The sequence below is a fragment of the Salmo salar genome, chromosome 10 (assembly GCF_965601325.2).
Source record: "Salmo salar chromosome 10, fSalSal1, whole genome shotgun sequence".
Classification (NCBI taxonomy): domain Eukaryota; kingdom Metazoa; phylum Chordata; class Actinopteri; order Salmoniformes; family Salmonidae; genus Salmo; species Salmo salar.
In genome coordinates this window covers 107,091,413-107,106,396 of record NC_138300.1, presented here as the reverse complement: position 1 = coordinate 107,106,396, position 14,984 = coordinate 107,091,413, and the positions used below count along the sequence as shown (strand labels likewise).

General features: G+C 49.5%; 1 protein-coding gene across 6 annotated transcripts in view; it reads right to left on the bottom strand.

Moving 5' to 3' along the window:
- Nucleotides 1-8: 8 nt before the first annotated feature.
- LOC106561377 (FYVE, RhoGEF and PH domain-containing protein 4) overlaps nucleotides 9-14,984 on the bottom strand; it is a 108,445-nt gene continuing 93,469 nt past the window's right edge. For 4 of the 6 annotated variants that reach the window (XM_014125258.3, XM_014125259.3, XM_045688333.2 and 1 more), the window contains exons 4-17: nucleotides 10,146-10,836; nucleotides 7,493-7,582; nucleotides 7,096-7,241; nucleotides 6,622-6,778; nucleotides 6,089-6,227; nucleotides 5,762-5,820; nucleotides 5,370-5,516; nucleotides 5,090-5,262; nucleotides 3,817-3,847; nucleotides 3,371-3,442; nucleotides 3,136-3,261; nucleotides 2,831-2,968; nucleotides 2,581-2,721; nucleotides 9-2,260 (exon numbers count right to left, since the gene is read on the bottom strand). In XM_014125258.3, coding sequence (XP_013980733.3) covers nucleotides 1,997-2,260; nucleotides 2,581-2,721; nucleotides 2,831-2,968; nucleotides 3,136-3,261; nucleotides 3,371-3,442; nucleotides 3,817-3,847; nucleotides 5,090-5,262; nucleotides 5,370-5,516; nucleotides 5,762-5,820; nucleotides 6,089-6,227; nucleotides 6,622-6,778; nucleotides 7,096-7,241; nucleotides 7,493-7,582; nucleotides 10,146-10,836 — 2,374 coding nt within the window. In that variant the 3' untranslated portion in view covers nucleotides 9-1,996. The remainder of the gene's footprint in view (nucleotides 2,261-2,580; nucleotides 2,722-2,830; nucleotides 2,969-3,135; nucleotides 3,262-3,370; nucleotides 3,443-3,816; nucleotides 3,848-5,089; nucleotides 5,263-5,369; nucleotides 5,517-5,761; nucleotides 5,821-6,088; nucleotides 6,228-6,621; nucleotides 6,779-7,095; nucleotides 7,242-7,492; nucleotides 7,583-10,145; nucleotides 10,837-14,984) is intronic. The other 2 variants (XR_006757071.2, XM_045688334.2) reach the window with 2 other exon arrangements.

Here is a 14,984-nt window from a genome sequence, read left to right as displayed (position 1 = left end):
CACTTCCATAATACTTAAACTTACTTTATTTTCTTACAAGGTACACTTTATATTAAGACCGTAAAGTGCGTAGATTCTCAAACCTTGGGGAGGGGAATCGGGAGAGTGAACAAACGTCCAAAATCTGGTTTTACGTTCAGATCTCATAAGACAGGATTGTTGTGCTCTTCTGCATTGTATCAGAACTGCGATTGGACAGGTGCAGTGAGGCCATGTCACACTCAGACCATGAATAGAGGATTGGAACAGTAGAACCTATGAACAGAGGTTATAGGCACATTACCCCCTTCCATTCAACACAAAGGATTCTGCAATCACAGGATGGAGTGAGTGACACCTTACTAGAGATTGAGAGACCGCTATCTATGGTATGCATTGAGGGACAATACAAAAAACCTTAGTGAATCTGTTAGTCTACCTGGCTCGGCTAAGTCGGACAGAACACATGGAAATTTGAGGGATATTACTTTTGTGCTAATTATTTAAAATCATCATGTGCATATTTTATAAATTACTTTTTAAATAAAATTAGATACAGTATTTAAAACATTTACATTTCTTTCCCCACCTGGTCATAATGTTTACCTCTGCCGCTTCGAGGGGTGATGTCCCTATGTAAAAGACAGGATCTGGGTCAGTGGTAGTCTGTCATCTCTATGGGTCAGTTACATAGAAAACCCCACCATATATAAATGCTTTGTATGTATATTCTATATTCCGATATATACATGTCTACAAAAGGGCTGTGGGGCTAGGTAACTACAGCTGTACAACCATTCATTCTCATCCTCAATACTGCCCTATGGATGTGTATACGTCTGTCTTCATTCATACTATACAGGATTAGAGTAGGAAGGCTCCTCTGATGATCACAGCAGTAGTACACTTTTCAACACATTACTGTGACCAGGATGTGGTTGCTTAAGAGGTCACTTTGTGACTCCTTTGGATTCCATGGCGAGGGAGGTTGATCCAGCTTAGAACGAGTGCAGCAGAGTACCCAGAATGCCTAGCCTGGCTGGAGAGGCCATCCCTTAGCCTGTTTGGATTGAAGCCTGTTCTGGATGGGTGAGCACTTCTGCATCATTTCCTGTTTGCTTATGGGGTTACTTACAGCAATTAAAGTGTAGAGTGATCCTCTCGATTGCTATTCTGGCTAATTGCTAAAGTCTTTCTGGGACATTGACCCAGGCTCTAGAGGAACTCATTCTATTCGTGCCAGTAGAACATGGCTTCTGGCTACTGTGATGTGAAACTACATGATTGGAAAAGTGAGGACTGATAACTTTCCTAGTGATCCTGTCCTAGGACCCTTTTAGTCTGAAACACTGTTCATCCATGTCTCTAAGTAAAAAAAAATAAAAAGCATAAACACGGCAAATACTTTGATGTACACATTGTACAGGATCAACATCTCAGATATCAAAACATATGGAGAGCATTGCTTCTCTGTACAGAAAAATGCATTTGTTCCTGTCAGGGAAAACTGAGTAACACATATGTACAGGTACACAGGGCTGATCCAATGTACCGACCAGGGTTCGTCCAATTCCGAATTAGAATTTCAGTGTACTTCTGGAATTGACCCCAACCCTGGTCCAGACAGCCAGTCCTCTTGATTCACATCATTAGACTCATGTCTATGAAGCTGGAGGAGATCTGTTGGGCCTGCAGGCATTCCCAGTAAAGCCCTCAGTGTACAAGATGCCCCAGGCAGGTTGCCCTGAATAGTGCCTGTCAGTCTGAGTGAAGCAGAGACCGTCCTGAGGTCCCCTGCTCCACTCTAATGATGATTGGAATGCACAGCTCTATTGGTGGAGCTGTGAGGTCCAATCATGCCCTCGCTTATGATTGGTAGAATTCACTCAGGGAAGGTGGAGAGGTGTGGATTGGTAAGGGAAGGCAGCTTATCTAGCACTGAGTTTCCACACTGTGTGTCCATGAGGGTAGCATGGGAGTGGTGTGTGCATAAATGCACATAGGTCTCTGGCAATCTTCAGCTGTCTGAGCTCGTCTCCTGGGCGTCATCTATGGCCATGGTGCCCGTGGCATCGTTGGGAGGGGGGCACTCGGGCACCTCCCCAGTCACGGCCACCCGGATCACCTTGAGCCAGCGCTGTTTCAGCTCGTCGCTCTCGGCCGCGAAGCTGTGGACTGATTTGGACTGTGACAAACGGAAGCTGGCTGGAAGGTCGGCAGGCCGGGGGCTGTCTTCCACAGAGTAACCCAGCAGAGGGATAGTGGACTGGGCCTTCACATCCTGAGAGGAGGGGGAGATGCAAAGGTAGAGAGATCATTTATATTGGAACTCGGGAGAGGAGTTTCTCCTATTCAGCTAATCAGGTCACAGGGTGAAGGAGATCTTGCCCCCATTCATAACAAATGTGGTTATAGAGAATGTGGATGTTTATGATTGACAATGTCCACATCTCAGGAGGTTGGTGGCACCTTAATTGGGGAGGACGGGCTCGTGGTAAGGGCTGGAGCGTGATGAGTGGAATGGTATCAAATACATCAAACAACATGATTTGATGCCGTTCCGGCCACTATTATGAGCCGTCCACATGGTGTTTGACTGACCTGTGGCGCTCCGTAGAGGTAGAGAACCAACGCCTCCTTCTCTGGGATGAGGCACCACACCTTCCCCCAGGGCTTGTTCTTCTCACAGTACTGCAGGAAGCCACACATGATGCTGCTGCCGGAGAACTGGGCCGCCTCGATCTGGGGACAGAGGAGTTGCTGTTTAGACACAAGACGTGTGTGTGTGTGTGTGTGTGTGTGTGTGTGTGTGTGTGTGTGTGTGTGTGTGTGGTGTGTGTGTGTCCCTCACCTCCAGAATGCCCTTCTTCTTGTCCTCGGCCTTCTCCTCTCCAGTCAGGATGGAGTAGCAGTCCTTACAGACCTTGTTGATCTTGTTGCTGTCGTACTCCAGGGCCACCTTGTTGTCTGAGCACTTCCAACACACAACCTGATACAGGAACAGAAGACATCAGTCTAACACGGAACGAACAACACAGTGTAAACTAGCCAAACAGCCAACAGTCAAATGGGTTGAGCATCACAAATAGTATTAACATGTTATAATGGGTGCTGAGTTTGAGGGAGGGCATGGTGTCGAGCGGACACTTCACTCACATAGCCACATGCTCGACAGTGGTGTCTCCGTCGTGTCAGAGCATTGAAGGACTCTTTACACTTCATACACATTGTCACCTCGTTGTCCCGTATCCAGCGAGGGGCCCGTTTCCCCAGCTCTGCCGTCTAGAGAACAATACACACCGACACACGTAGCTCAGACACAGGAGGGTCTTTGACACACATGCAGTGCACAAGAAGAGTCAGAGGTCATGTTCATTGTGATGACACTCACCAACACGTCTTTGGAGGCTGACTTGAACGTCTCATTCTTCTGATGGAAGATCTCAATGGTCTTCCGAAAAGCCTGCAGGCCACACATACACAGACAGAAACACATACACAGACAGAAACACATACACAGACACAAACACAGACAGAAACACATACACAGACAGAAACACATACACAGACAGAAACACAGACACAAACACAGACAGAAACACATACACAGACAGAAATACATACACAGACACAAACACAGACAGAAACACATACACAGACAGAAACACATACACAGACAGAAACACATACACAAACAGAAACACATACACAGACACAAACACATACACAGACAGAAACACATACACAGACAGAAACATGGTCAGCAATACACACCCAAATCTGCTGAACATACAGGAAATAAAATAAGTGTAAATCAGTAAGAACGTGATTATGTACCTTTATCCAATTGTCCTTGTCTTGTTCCGAGCTGAAAAATGGAAAACATGGTTAGGCTATTAGCTGGCCAAAAGTAGGCTACATGAAAAGTGTAATACTGTTAATATAACTATGTGGGTTTTCAGGAAATGTATGTAGATCAGGAAGCTCATTTGCAGTTCCTGCGGTGCAAATGAAGATCCTATATCTGAATGGAATGTTAAACAGTAGTGTATCATTTACATTTCCGTCATTTAGCAGACGCTCTTATCCAGAGTAAACTACAGCTGTGACTGCATTCATTTTCATACTTTTTTGTACTGGTCCCCCATAGGAATCGAACCCACAAGCACCATGCTCTACCAACTGAGTCACACGGGACTATGATGAGCTGTAGTAGAGTACTTATCATACACTAAACCCCCATAGGGTTAGCAGAAGATTGTGGTCAAATTATCATAAGAATTTGGGTGGTTATCTATAGTCAATCAAATCAATCAAATGTATTTAGAAAGCCCTTTTTACAACAGCAGTTGTTACAAAATGCTTATACAGAAATCCAGCCTAGAGAGCAAGCAATGCAGGAAAAACTCCCTAACAAGGCAGGAACCAGGCTCTGAGGGGTGGCCCTCCTGTTCTGGCTGTGCAAGGTGGAAATAGTTAGCAATAGGGTGTGGGACTGTAGTATACAGTTAACCGTTCTTTTGAGAATCATGGCAGTCATTTTTTTTTTTTATACATTTGGCTATAGGGTGGAGTAGAACTAGGCCTGTTATCTACAGCTAACTAGCAAAATAAAACTTGAGTAAATGAGTGATACAAAGTATATTAAAAGCATGTGCTTCCACACAGGTGTGGTCCCTGAGTTAATTAAGCAATGAACATGCTTGGGTCGTGTATAAAAACGGCCAGTCGCTCATCATTTTGCCTACCATGGGTAGAAGAAGAGATCAGTGACTTTGAAAGAGGGGTTTGAAAATACCGTGTGTGTCTCAGTCACCAGATCTCAACACAGTTGAACACTTATGGGAGATTCTGGAGCGGCACCTGAGACAGCGTTTTCCACCACCATCAACAAATCACCAAATTATAGAATTTATTGTGGAAAAATTGTCGCATCCCTCCAATAGAGTTCCAGACACTTGTAGAATCTATACCAAGGTGCAGTGAAGCTGTTCTGGTGGCTTGTGGTGGCCCTATTAAGATGCTTGTTATGCTGGTGTTTCCTTTATTTTGTCAGTTACCTGGATGTATGGCTCTATAGGGCGTATTAAGGGTGGATGTAACAGCTTACCTGGCCTGCAGCTCCAGGGTCCTCTCCTTGCCAGACACCTGAAAGGTGTGGGGGTAGTCCTCGTTGGTGGTCCCTAGAACCTTCATGCCTTCGATGCCGATGCGCGTGCGTACTGTGTACTTGGGCCCTCCAAGGCTGAACTTGGGCACGCAGTACAACAGCATGTTGTTGAACTGAAGGGGAACAAAGAAACACCTATGATTAATGCTTGTTTTGCTAATATATTGCTCCAGACTTGGTTGAGTACAGAGAAAGTGAAATGTGTGTGCGCATTTCTCACCAGGAAGAGGTATCTCTCCATAGCCGAGGTGTTCCTGGCAGCCAGCTTCAGGATGTGTCCCTCCTTGATGAACTCATTGGAGGCATTGACGATGTCCTCCTCCTCCCCTAACATCTCATAGATCTCCAGCAGCTTCTTCAGATTCTCCTGACCAGGGAAGGGGTTTTAGTTGGATTCAAAAATCTTGGTTGGGTTAGTGCTTGCACTAGCCAAAAAGCATATGAGTAGAAATGCTGATCTAGGATCAGGTCCCCCTTGTCCATATAGTCTTATTCGTAAAAATCATAGAGGCATAATTGATCCTAGATCAGCACTCCTACTCTGAGAAGCTTTTTGAATACAGGTCCTGTTTTTATTTCAGATTATAAGAGTGGTGTGCTGCAGATACTCACAGATTTTCGTATGGCACTGTTGGAGTGTGTGGCTGCCATGGCGATGATGTTCAATGACTCTGAGGAACATGGAAAGAATTTATGATGAACTTTGACCTTATTGAAAATGAAATTAATGGTGTAATAGAAATGTTCTATAACTAAACAACAGTTTTGTGTGTTTTCAATGTAAGGCAAATGTTTGTAATTGGCACTGGAGGTTTCACATGTATTTTTTTATGTGAAGTAATTACATGATTATCATCACAAGAAAGTCTGTGAAATTCCATGTACTCCTGCTCTATAGTGTACAGATTATGACTAGTAAAAGCACTCCAGTGTCCTCACTCTCTGCGTCTTGGTGGTCGGCGTCGTCCTGAGGCAGTTTCTTCAGGTAGTCTTTGAGCAGCATCTCGTAACGGGGAACTCTCTGTACCGGCTCCAACATGTGGTGCTGCAACGTCAAACAACCACATGCCTCCTGACTCTGAAACACAAAATAAAACAGTCCACTGTCACTTCAGGGTTCAAGGCTTAAAAGTAAAACCACACAAATTGTTAGAGGAATATCCATTAAACAGGACCAGTTGACACAACCATAAATGATTCAATTGTTCCATTCCATGATGACTATTCATAGTACAAATCAATAGTGAGATATCAATAGATTTCTTTCTCCTTGAAAACCAAATGAGACCTTGCAGCAGAAATCTGTACATCCACAGGTAAATTATTACAGTGCTGTAGTCCGAAACTCAGATCATATAATTCCTAGAATTGCTATGGATTTATATAATTCCTATACAAACAATTTGTTAATCCACAACAGCAGACCTGTGCACTTTTGAATCAGGCCTTGTGTTTAGAATCTACACTCATACTTGGATGTCCTGGATGATGGCTTTAAACTGTGGAGAGCGGTCCGTCCACTGTTTCAGCAGCTCCATGGCGTTGTCAAAGTTCTTCACGTATTCTGCGTACATCTTCAGGAAGGGCGTGAGCTTCTGCAGGATGTCCCCCAAGCGAGGGGTGGACTCCCTGTAGGGAGGGGTGACCGTTAGATAGGGACCTCAAGGTAACCATCCCCTAACCCTGAAACTCCAAGTGGAGGATGACTCAAACATGATTTTTCAATGGACAGACCATCATTTCAAAACCACAACTTCCCTTTATTACATCTGTGTCTGAGTGAATCTGAATGAGTCACAGAGGCTGAATTGTTACTCATCTTAGCAATATTATTTTGTATCGTATTTTCATGCATTCTCAGGGGTGAAATCTGTGAGCTCAGGCACTTGAATGGGTCTGTGTTCGGAGTCTATAACTGCGTGGCCAGTCAGTCATGAGGAGCTTACCATTCTCCCATGCGTTTCTCCAGGTCAGGCAGCAGGAACTGGCTGTGGAAGGTGTTGATGGAGGAGATGTTGGAGAAGATGTTCTTCACCACGTCCACAGGGAACGTGCCCTTCAGAGCCTCCTCCATCAGCTTGGCACAGAACACCTGCATGGTGGCACAACATGGCCAGGCGAGGTAAACCACATTGAATTGATCATAATAATGAACACTGCCTTCTTTTCATGCTGAGGTAGACCTGGGTCAGTGTTCAGTAGGACACACCATGTCCAACAACAGAATGTCGGTGTGATAGGTTCAGGTAAAACCTCCCTGTTTCTCACAATATCAAAACGTTTTCTACCTACTGAACAGGACCCTGAAATGACAGAACCCTGGACGGACAGTGGGACACTCACCTGGTCCAGAAGGTTGAGCCGTGTGACGTAGGCCCTCTCTGTCTTCAGGAGCTCATTGGCAATCTTGTGCAGCTTCTGTTCGTTGGTCTCCTGAAACACCGAAGAGAGAGGTATGTCAGTTGGCTGTGGGACAAGTTGGGGAGATGCATACTGCATGTACACTTCATAGACATGGCCATGTTCCTATAGCTAGAGGGGGTGAAAAGGGCCCCTTGACAAATAATATATGTTGTGTTCAAGTCAGGTTAGACAACTGGGAGTAAAGGAGGCGTTGAACTCTGAGCCTGAAGGTCATGCTCACTCCCACATTGTCCTCATGCTGCGCGAGGATCCTGTTTTGTAATAGCGGACACAAACACACTTCCCCAGAGAGATCTACAACAGTATCACTTTTAAAAAAAAACTTGTGCTTCAACACAGCAATGTTAACATTAAGACAACAAAGGGTTTCAGTTCAATCAATATTTTATGTTCCTTTTAATTGAGGGTTCCACAATTCCTTTTAAATAGCAGTGCTGCTTGGGCATACTATAGTATGTGTTCCTGTGTGTATTGGGCTATTGCGGAGTGTGTGTGTGTGTGTGTGTGTGTGTGTGTGTGTGTGTGTGTGTGTGGTTCTTCTCAAAACAGAAAATGAAAGGCTGGAAGGGGGAAATGAGGACAAAGGGAACTTCTGTTCACAGTGTCAGAGTGCTTTGTGTGCAGGGGAACCTCTCACTGTGTTACTGTAACAGAACAGTATGTAAAACACAGACCAACGAGTGTCTCCCACATACTTAAGAAATCAAGATTCTGGGGTGCAGTGGCCTAAGGCACTGCAGTGCTTGAGGCGTCACTACAGATCCGGGTTCGATCCCGGGCTGTGTCGCAGCCGGCCGCGCCTGGGAGACCCATGAGGCAATGCACAATTGGCCCAGCGTCGTCCGGGTTAGGGGAGGGTTTGGCCAGCCGGGATGTCCTTGTACCATCGCGCTCTAGCGACTCCGGTGGCGGGCTGGGAGCATGCACGCTGACACAGTCGCCAGCTGTACGGTGTTTCCTCCGACACATTGGTGCGGCTGACTTCCGGGTTAAGCGAGCAGTGTGTCAAGAAACAGTGTGGCTTGGCAGGGTCGTGTTTCGTAAGACGCATGGCTCTCGACCTTCGCCTCTCCCCAGTCCGTACGGGAGTTGCATCAATGGGCAAGACTATAACTACCAAATGAATATCACGAAATAGGGGAGGAAAAGGGGTAAACATTTTTTTTAACAAAATATTCACAAATCGATATCAAGATTCTGCAGGATTCTGATTGTTAGGGCTGAACAGAGAATGAATGCTCACTTCCTCTATTCATTGATATAGATGGATTCTTTGTGTGTATCCCACATGTATTGTTCAAGAGGAATGTTGTCTTGCTCTGTGCTCTGTACAACTAATTATTCTCATATGTATTACTTTGAATGTATTATTCTTCCCTATCACAATATACAAAATAGTTCATTAACATTCAAACCCTTTACTGTATTTGATGCCCAGAGTATTACAAATTATTCTACCTCAAAGCAGTCCTTCCTTGAACTCTCCACCAAAAATTCACACGAATAGACTGACTGTAATTTGGTTACTAGTCAAGTATAACTTTGAGTGTCTTTACTGGAATAATATCCAAGCAAGCTGAATGTTTCACAAGGGTTCTCTGTCTCAGCTTGCTCATAATAATAAATGCCATGTAGCAGACGCTTTTATCCAAAGTGACTTACGGTCATGTGTGCATATGTTATAGGTGTAGTGGTCTACTGTCCTGCTTAAACTGACAAAACACACCCCCAGCTCTACTGCACGTTATGTACTGCTTTTATCAAAAAGACACCACGTTTCTACCACCCATGGTCTTATTCCCTCTCTGCTAGCTTAGCATGTCAAGTAACCAACAGAGATACAGTATAGACTGATAAGCCATGAAGCATAGGATCCACTTTAACTCAGCTAAAGCCCACGTCTCATACACTACCATTCACTGCTGAGTGAACACACTCATCTGAGAGACAGATATTTATAATCACGAGGCGTTCAGCCAGGCAGCAGCAAGGCCTCACACAGGGTTACTGTGGTGTAAACTCAACTCTTCAGCCGCTGAAGCATTTGACATCTGTTCAGTTCAGTCCTGAAAATAACACCCAGCAGTAGCAGAATCAGTCAGTAAGAACCAGACACACTGCAGAGACAAAGGCTACACTCTTAGAAAAAAAGGTGCTATCTAGAACCAAAAAGCGTTCTTCGTCTGTCCCCATAGGGGAACCCTTTGAAGAACCCCTTTTGGTTCCAGGTAGAACCATTTTGGGTTCCATTTAGAACCCTTTCCACAGAGGGTTCTACATGGAACCCAAAAGAGTTCTACCTGGAACCAAAACGGGTTCTATCTGTAACCAAAAAGGGTTCTCCTATGAGGACAGCCGCAGAACCCTTGTGTGTACTGTAGTAAAGGCGCAGTGATGTTACAGTAGACTGTGAAGTCAGTTAAATGAGACAGCACATAGCTCTAATGGGCAAAGATCCTGAAACATCTGACATGGGGATAAATGTGCTAGGGAAAACACATGCATAAACACCAGCACTATACTGACATGAACTCTCTGGCCACTCAGTGTACCCCCCCTCACAGACACTTACCGGTACCTTCTGCTCTACAATGGCCTCCTCCTTCCTTTGTTCTGGTTGGGGGTCTCCTGTAGGTTCACTGTCCTCCCCGGTATGGGTCTCTGTCTCGGTATGGGTCTCTGCCTCGGTATGGGTCTCTGTCTCGGTATGGGTCTCTGTCTCGGTATGGGTCTCTGCCTCGGTATGGGTCTCTGCCTCGGTATGGGTCTCTGCCTCGGTATGGGTCTCTGCCTCGGTATGGGTCTCTGCCTCGGTATGGGCCTCTGCCTCGGTATGGGCCTCTGTCTCGGTATGGGTCTCTGCCTCGGTATGGGTCTCTGCCTCGGTATGGGTCTCTGCCTCGGTATGGGTCTCTGCCTCGGTATGGGTCTCTGTCTCGGTATGGGTCTCTGTGTTTGTAGGGGAGTTATCCCCACTCTGCTCTGTGCTCCTGTCCCCCATGTCCCCATTCACCAGGGCAGTGTCTGTCCTCAGGGGGGATCCACTCTCCCTGTCCCTGTCTCTGTCCATCTGGGCTAGCACCCCGTTAGCCGCTGGTTTGTGGGCATCCTGTGGCGTTCCTGGGACAGAGCCTAAATCCACCGAGTTGTTGTCCTGCTGCTTGGGCTCAGACTGTCTCTGGTAGCACCGGTGAGCCGGACTGCAGAGGGGCGACTTGCTAAGCTGCTTCAGTGGCGAGCCCTCCCTCTTGGTTTCCGACTGGCTGTGAGAGGAGAGGAAGAGGGATAGAACAGGAAGAAGTCAGAGACCACCACTGATAAACAGGTAAAGCCAAAGATGACAGGAAAGGAGAAGAGAGAGCAAGTTCAGTTGCTGTTAAGTGTAGTGACTAGTGAGTGGCGTAAAAGAGTGAGAGAGACAGAGACTGTGCGGCAGCATTGAAGTATGTCCGCAGGTTAAAAATAAAACACAGGGCTGCGGTGAGCTGTGCAGAGGAGGTGTGAATGCTTAGGGCAGGGGAGGAGTGGAGGAAAAGAGTGGAGGAGAAGAGGAAGACTGGAAAGGTAGAGCACCAGTCCCCAGAGATAACCTGCTGCCCTACTTCTGAAGGCACATGTGCGTGCGCACACATACACACACACATACACACACACACAACCCTCCATCTGGCATGACCATATCCTACAGCTCGTCTAGCTGTTTCCCTGTCTGTGACCCACCTGCCCTCAGATGACAATTCCCTTCCAATCCCCTCAGCCTGCAATGTCCAGCACTATCCACCACTATCCGCCACTGCCCACCACTATCCACCACTGTCCAGCACTATCCACGACTGCCTAGCACTATCCAGCACTGTCCGCCACTATCCACGACTGCCTAGCACTATCCAGCACTGTCCGCCACTATCCAGCACTGTCCGCCTCTATCCAGCACTGTCCGCCACTATCCAGCACTGTCCGCCACTATCCAGCACTGTCCGCCACTATCCAGCACTGTCCACCACTATCCAGCACTGTCCGCCACTATCCAGCACTGTCCGACTCTATCCAGCACTGTCCGCCTCTATCCAGCACTGTCCGCCACTATCCAGCACTGTCCGCCACTGTCCAGCACTGTCCGCCACTGTCCAGCACTGTCCGCCACTGTCCAGCACTGTCCGCCACTGTCCAGCACTGTCCGCCACTGTCCAGCACTGTCCGCCACTATCCAGCACTATCCGCCACTGTCCAGCACTGTCCGCCACTGTCCAGCACTGTCCGCCACTGTCCAGCACTGTCCGCCACTGTTCAGCACTGTCCGCCACTGTCCATGACTGTCCGCCACTGTTCAGCACTGTCCGCCACTATCCAGCACTGTCTGCCACTGTTCAGCACTGTCCGCCACTGTCCATGACTGTCCGCCACTGTTCAGCACTGTCCGCCACTATCCAGCACTGTCCGCCACTGTCCATGACTGTCCGCCACTATCCAGCACTGTCCGCCACTGTTCAGCACAGACCGCCACTATCCAGCACTGTCCGCCACTGTCCATGACTGTCCGCCACTGTTCAGGACTGTCCGCCACTATCCAGCACTGTCTGCCATTATCCAGCACTGTCCGCCACTGTTCAGCACAGACCGCCACTATCCAGCACTGTCCGCCACTGTCCAGCACTGTCCGCCACTGTCCAGCACTGTCCGCCACTATCCAGCACTGTCCGCCACTGTCCATGACTGTCCGCCACTATCCAGCACTGTCCGCCACTGTTCAGCACAGTCCGCCGCTGTCCGCCACTGTCCATGACTGTCCGCCACTGTCCAGCACTGTCCGCCACTATCCAGCACTGTCCGCCACTGTTCAGCACAGTCCGCGGCTGTCCGCCACTGTCCATGACTGTCCGCCACTATCCAGCACTGTCCGCCACTATCCAGCACTGTCCGCCACTATCCAGCACTGTCCGCCACTATCCAGCACTGTCCGCCACTGTCCAGCACTGTCCGCCACTGTTCAGCACTGTCCGCCACTGTCCAGCACTGTTCAGCACTGTCCGCCACTATCCAGCACTGTCCGCCACTATCCAGCACTGTCCGCCACTGTCCAGCACTGTCCGCCACTGTTCAGCACTGTCTGCCACTGTCCAGCACTGTTCAGCACTGTCCGCCACTGTCCGCCACTGTCCAGCACTGTCCAGCACTGTCCGCCACTGTCCAGCACTGTCCTCCACTGTTCAGCACTGTCCGCCACTGTTCAGCACTGTCCGCCACTGTTCAGCACTGTCCGCCACTGTTCAGCACTGTCCGCCACTGTTCAGCACTGTCCGCCACTGTCCAGCACTGTCCGCCACTATCCAGCACTGTCCGCCACTATCCAGCACTGTCCATGACTGTCCGCCACTATCCAGCACTGTCCGCCACTGTCCATGACTGTCCGCCACTATCCAGCACTGTCCGCCACTTCCCAGCACTATCCACCACTGCCCAGCGCTATCCACCACTGCCCAACACAATCCACCACTGCCTACCACTATCCACCACTGTCCAGCGCTATCCACCACTGCCTACCACTATCCACCACTGCCCAGCGCTATCCACCACTATCCACCAATGCCTACCACTATCCACCACTGCCCAGCACTGTCCGCCACTGTCCAGCACTGTCCGCCACTGTTCAGCACTGTCCGCCACTGTTCAGCACTGTCCGCCACTATCCAGCACTGTCCGCCACTGTTCAGCACTGTCTGCCACTATCCAGCACTGTCCGCCACTGTCCATGACTGTCCGCCACTATCCAGCACTGTCCGCCACTATCCAGCACTGTCCGCCACTATCCAGCACTGTCCGCCACTGTCCATGACTGTCCGCCACTATCCAGCACTGTCCGCCACTGTCCATGACTGTCCGCCACTGTTCCGCACAGTCCGCCACTATCCAGCACTGTCCGCCACTGTTCAGCACAGACCGCCACTATCCAGCACTGTCCGCCACTGTCCAGCACTGTCCGCCACTATCCAGCACTGTCCGCCACTGTTCAGCACATGTCCGCCACTGTCCATGACTGTCCGCCACTATCCAGCACTGTCCGCCACTATCCAGCACTGTCCGCCACTATCCAGCACTGTCCGCCACTATCCAGCACTGTCCGCCACTGTCCAGCACTGTCCGCCACTGTCCAGCACTGTCCGCCACTGTTCAGCACTGTCCGCCACTGTCCAGCACTGTTCAGCACTGTCCGCCACTATCCAGCACTGTCCGCCACTATCCAGCACTGTCCGCCACTGTCCAGCACTGTCCGCCACTGTTCAGCACTGTCTGCCACTGTCCAGCACTGTTCAGCACTGTCCGCCACTGTCCAGCACTGTCCGCCACTGTTCAGCACTGTCCGCCACTGTCCAGCACTGTCCTCCACTGTTCAGCACTGTCCGCCACTGTTCAGCACTGTCCGCCACTGTTCAGCACTGTCCGCCACTGTTCAGCACTGTCCGCCACTGTTCAGCACTGTCCGCCACTGTCCAGCACTGTCCGCCACTATCCAGCACTGTCCGCCACTATCCAGCACTGTCCATGACTGTCCGCCACTATCCAGCACTGTCCGCCACTGTCCATGACTGTCCGCCACTATCCAGCACTGTCCGCCACTTCCCAGCACTATCCACCACTGCCCAGCGCTATCCACCACTGCCCAACACAATCCACCACTGCCTACCACTATCCACCACTGTCCAGCGCTATCCACCACTGCCTACCACTATCCACCACTGCCCAGCGCTATCCACCACTATCCACCAATGCCTACCACTATCCACCACTGCCCAGCACTGTCCGCCACTGTCCAGCACTGTCCGCCACTGTTCAGCACTGTCCGCCACTGTTCAGCACTGTCCGCCACTATCCAGCACTGTCCGCCACTGTTCAGCACTGTCTGCCACTATCCAGCACTGTCCGCCACTGTCCATGACTGTCCGCCACTATCCAGCACTGTCATCCACTATCCAGCACTGTCCGCCACTATCCAGCACTGTCCGCCACTGTCCATGACTGTCCGCCACTATCCAGCACTGTCCGCCACTGTCCATGACTGTCCGCCACTGTTCCGCACAGTCCGCCACTATCCAGCACTGTCCGCCACTGTTCAGCACAGACCGCCACTATCCAGCACTGTCCGCCACTGTTCAGCACAGACAGCCACTATCTAGCACTGTCCGCCTCTGTCCATGACTGTCCGCCACTATCCAGCACTGTCCGCCACTGTCCAGCACTGTCCGCCACTGTCCAGCACTGTCCGCCACTGTTCAGCACTGTCCGCCACTATCCAGCACTGTCCGCCACTGTCCATGATTGTCCGCCACTGTTCAGCACTGTCCGCCACTGTTCAGCACAGTCCGCCACTGTTCAGCACAGTCCGCCGCTGTCCGCCACTGTCCATGACTGTCCG